Source organism: Photinus pyralis, unplaced genomic scaffold (assembly GCF_008802855.1).
Source record: "Photinus pyralis isolate 1611_PpyrPB1 unplaced genomic scaffold, Ppyr1.3 Ppyr1.4_LG1, whole genome shotgun sequence".
Lineage (NCBI taxonomy): Eukaryota > Metazoa > Arthropoda > Insecta > Coleoptera > Lampyridae > Photinus > Photinus pyralis.
The window spans coordinates 63,060,334-63,062,152 of NW_022170249.1; the positions used below are offsets into that span (position 1 = coordinate 63,060,334).

General features: G+C 39.3%; 1 protein-coding gene across 1 annotated transcript; it reads right to left on the reverse strand.

Moving 5' to 3' along the window:
• Nucleotides 1-539: 539 nt before the first annotated feature.
• LOC116165625 lies at nt 540-1,547 on the reverse strand. The gene has a single exon (XM_031480222.1). The coding sequence runs from the start codon at nt 1,545-1,547 to the stop codon at nt 540-542; it is 1,008 nt and encodes a 335-aa protein (XP_031336082.1).
• Between the last annotated feature and the right edge of the window lie 272 nt (nt 1,548-1,819).

Below are 1,819 nucleotides of genomic sequence, written 5' to 3' on the forward strand. Positions count from 1 at the left end.
TGATCGTGATATTTATACGATTATCTTGAGTTGATTCACCATCACCAGGCTCCTTTATGTATCCATATTTAGCGAGATGACTAAACACCATATCGATTTCACGCTCACTGATTGTGTTTCTTTCATCATCATCATCGCCATCATCAACCGTATTAGCGTTGATACTAATACAGCATTGAAAAAGCAAAAAAAGTGCAATGACAGCAGTCTGCATGATCACAAAACTTATACTAATTCAAATTTTCTTTTCTTTTAAGGACCGGTAGGAAAGATATGTGGTAGGGGGAAATGATTACAGTAATAATCTTAATCTTTATTATTTATCAGAAAACACGTGTTACAAATTAGATTTTGCGCACAATGTTAGTGAATGGCTCATATTCGATTAATACATCATGTAAAATTACACAATAAGCGATGGTATCATGTGCAAATGCGGCTGATGCTTCCACTTCCAATTTTAAATCGATCACCACATTATGGATACTCTCATTTTGGCGAGTGCAATTGATAACGAAGATGGGCTGATCTTCGAACTCTTAATAGCTAAGAAGCGATCCCTCTTGCAAAGCGTCGTAATATTGATTTCGAAAATTTAAATATTCTTCGTAAGCGTCTACATACTTATTGTCGGTAAAGACCAGATTCTGCTGCTCATAAGGATATCTTCGATTGTTAATGTTCGCCTTTATATTGGAAACACTCAAATGATTAAACCTGCTCGCATCTGCTTCTTTGTTATTTCGCTTCTTAGTTTGGAACGCAATCAGTAGCCATTGAGGGCGTTGAAAACCAGTGCTGCTTTTTACCGACCAAACCAACGATCTGCTGGTGGGTAAGGTTGGGTATACGTAAAGGTCGCAAGCATGAAACGCCACTTGTATCGGCGAATTCTTGTTAATTCTTCCATAAATTGACAGCTTCATTGCATCGTTAGGAATTACGTATGGAACCTTCCATGTTACCTTCGTAAGATTAATCTTAACCTCTGTCTCTCCTTTATAGCAATCTCTATCATCCTTGGAACGAATTAATATCAGCTCTTGACGTATGTTAACTAGAGGCTTCTTGTATCCTTCGGCAAACCCAAGCACATGCTTTAGTGGTATGGAAGCGCAAAAAGCCGTCTTCGTGCTATTGAGGATCTGAGGAGAGTCGGCAGGACTCCATCCTGCATGCGATAAGCATCTGCTTTGGTTGGTCGTGTATGAGCAAAAACCCTTGATAGTGCTGTTTATCCCCGGCAATCGAACGATTTCTATCACCTGATCGCCCAAAATAAATCTAATTTCATCGAAGAGAAAGAGGGGCGCGTTGTTAGTGAAATCATAAGTTTTATTAGGCGTTGTTGGATTAAGCGTTCCCTCCAAGTATATGACGCTATCATAGGTGACTGTGATGAGATCCGCTTTCTGTATAACAAGATTGATCTCATCCGAGTTGTCGTAGGCGTTTGCGGAGTAAGGATGGTAAGTTCTACGATCACATTCCACGATCATATCCTCATACTTTACGCCCACGAATAGGTTTTTTAGTGCTTCTTCCATTCTTTTGTAGTACTTTGTAGCCGAGATATTGCAAAAACTGTACGTCGTCTTCGGTTAATGCACCACCACCATTTACACTCGTGTTGACTGATGAAGGATGACTAAGCGAAGAACCTTGTTTACAGAAAATTTTAAGCCCCATACTTTTTCAGCTCCAATCGAATAGTTACTTTTTCCTCACCAAAATCCACTAAATAACCGTTTTGGTCAACGAGCCGTAAGGTTATGTTATCTATTTGATGTGTGAGCACTGGTAAATATATAATAGTAGC

Bases quoted from the DNA above. Each gene is read 5' to 3' on its own strand.
- LOC116165625 (XM_031480222.1), bottom strand. From the start codon at position 1,547: ATGGAAGAAGCACTAAAAAACCTATTCGTGGGCGTAAAGTATGAGGAT.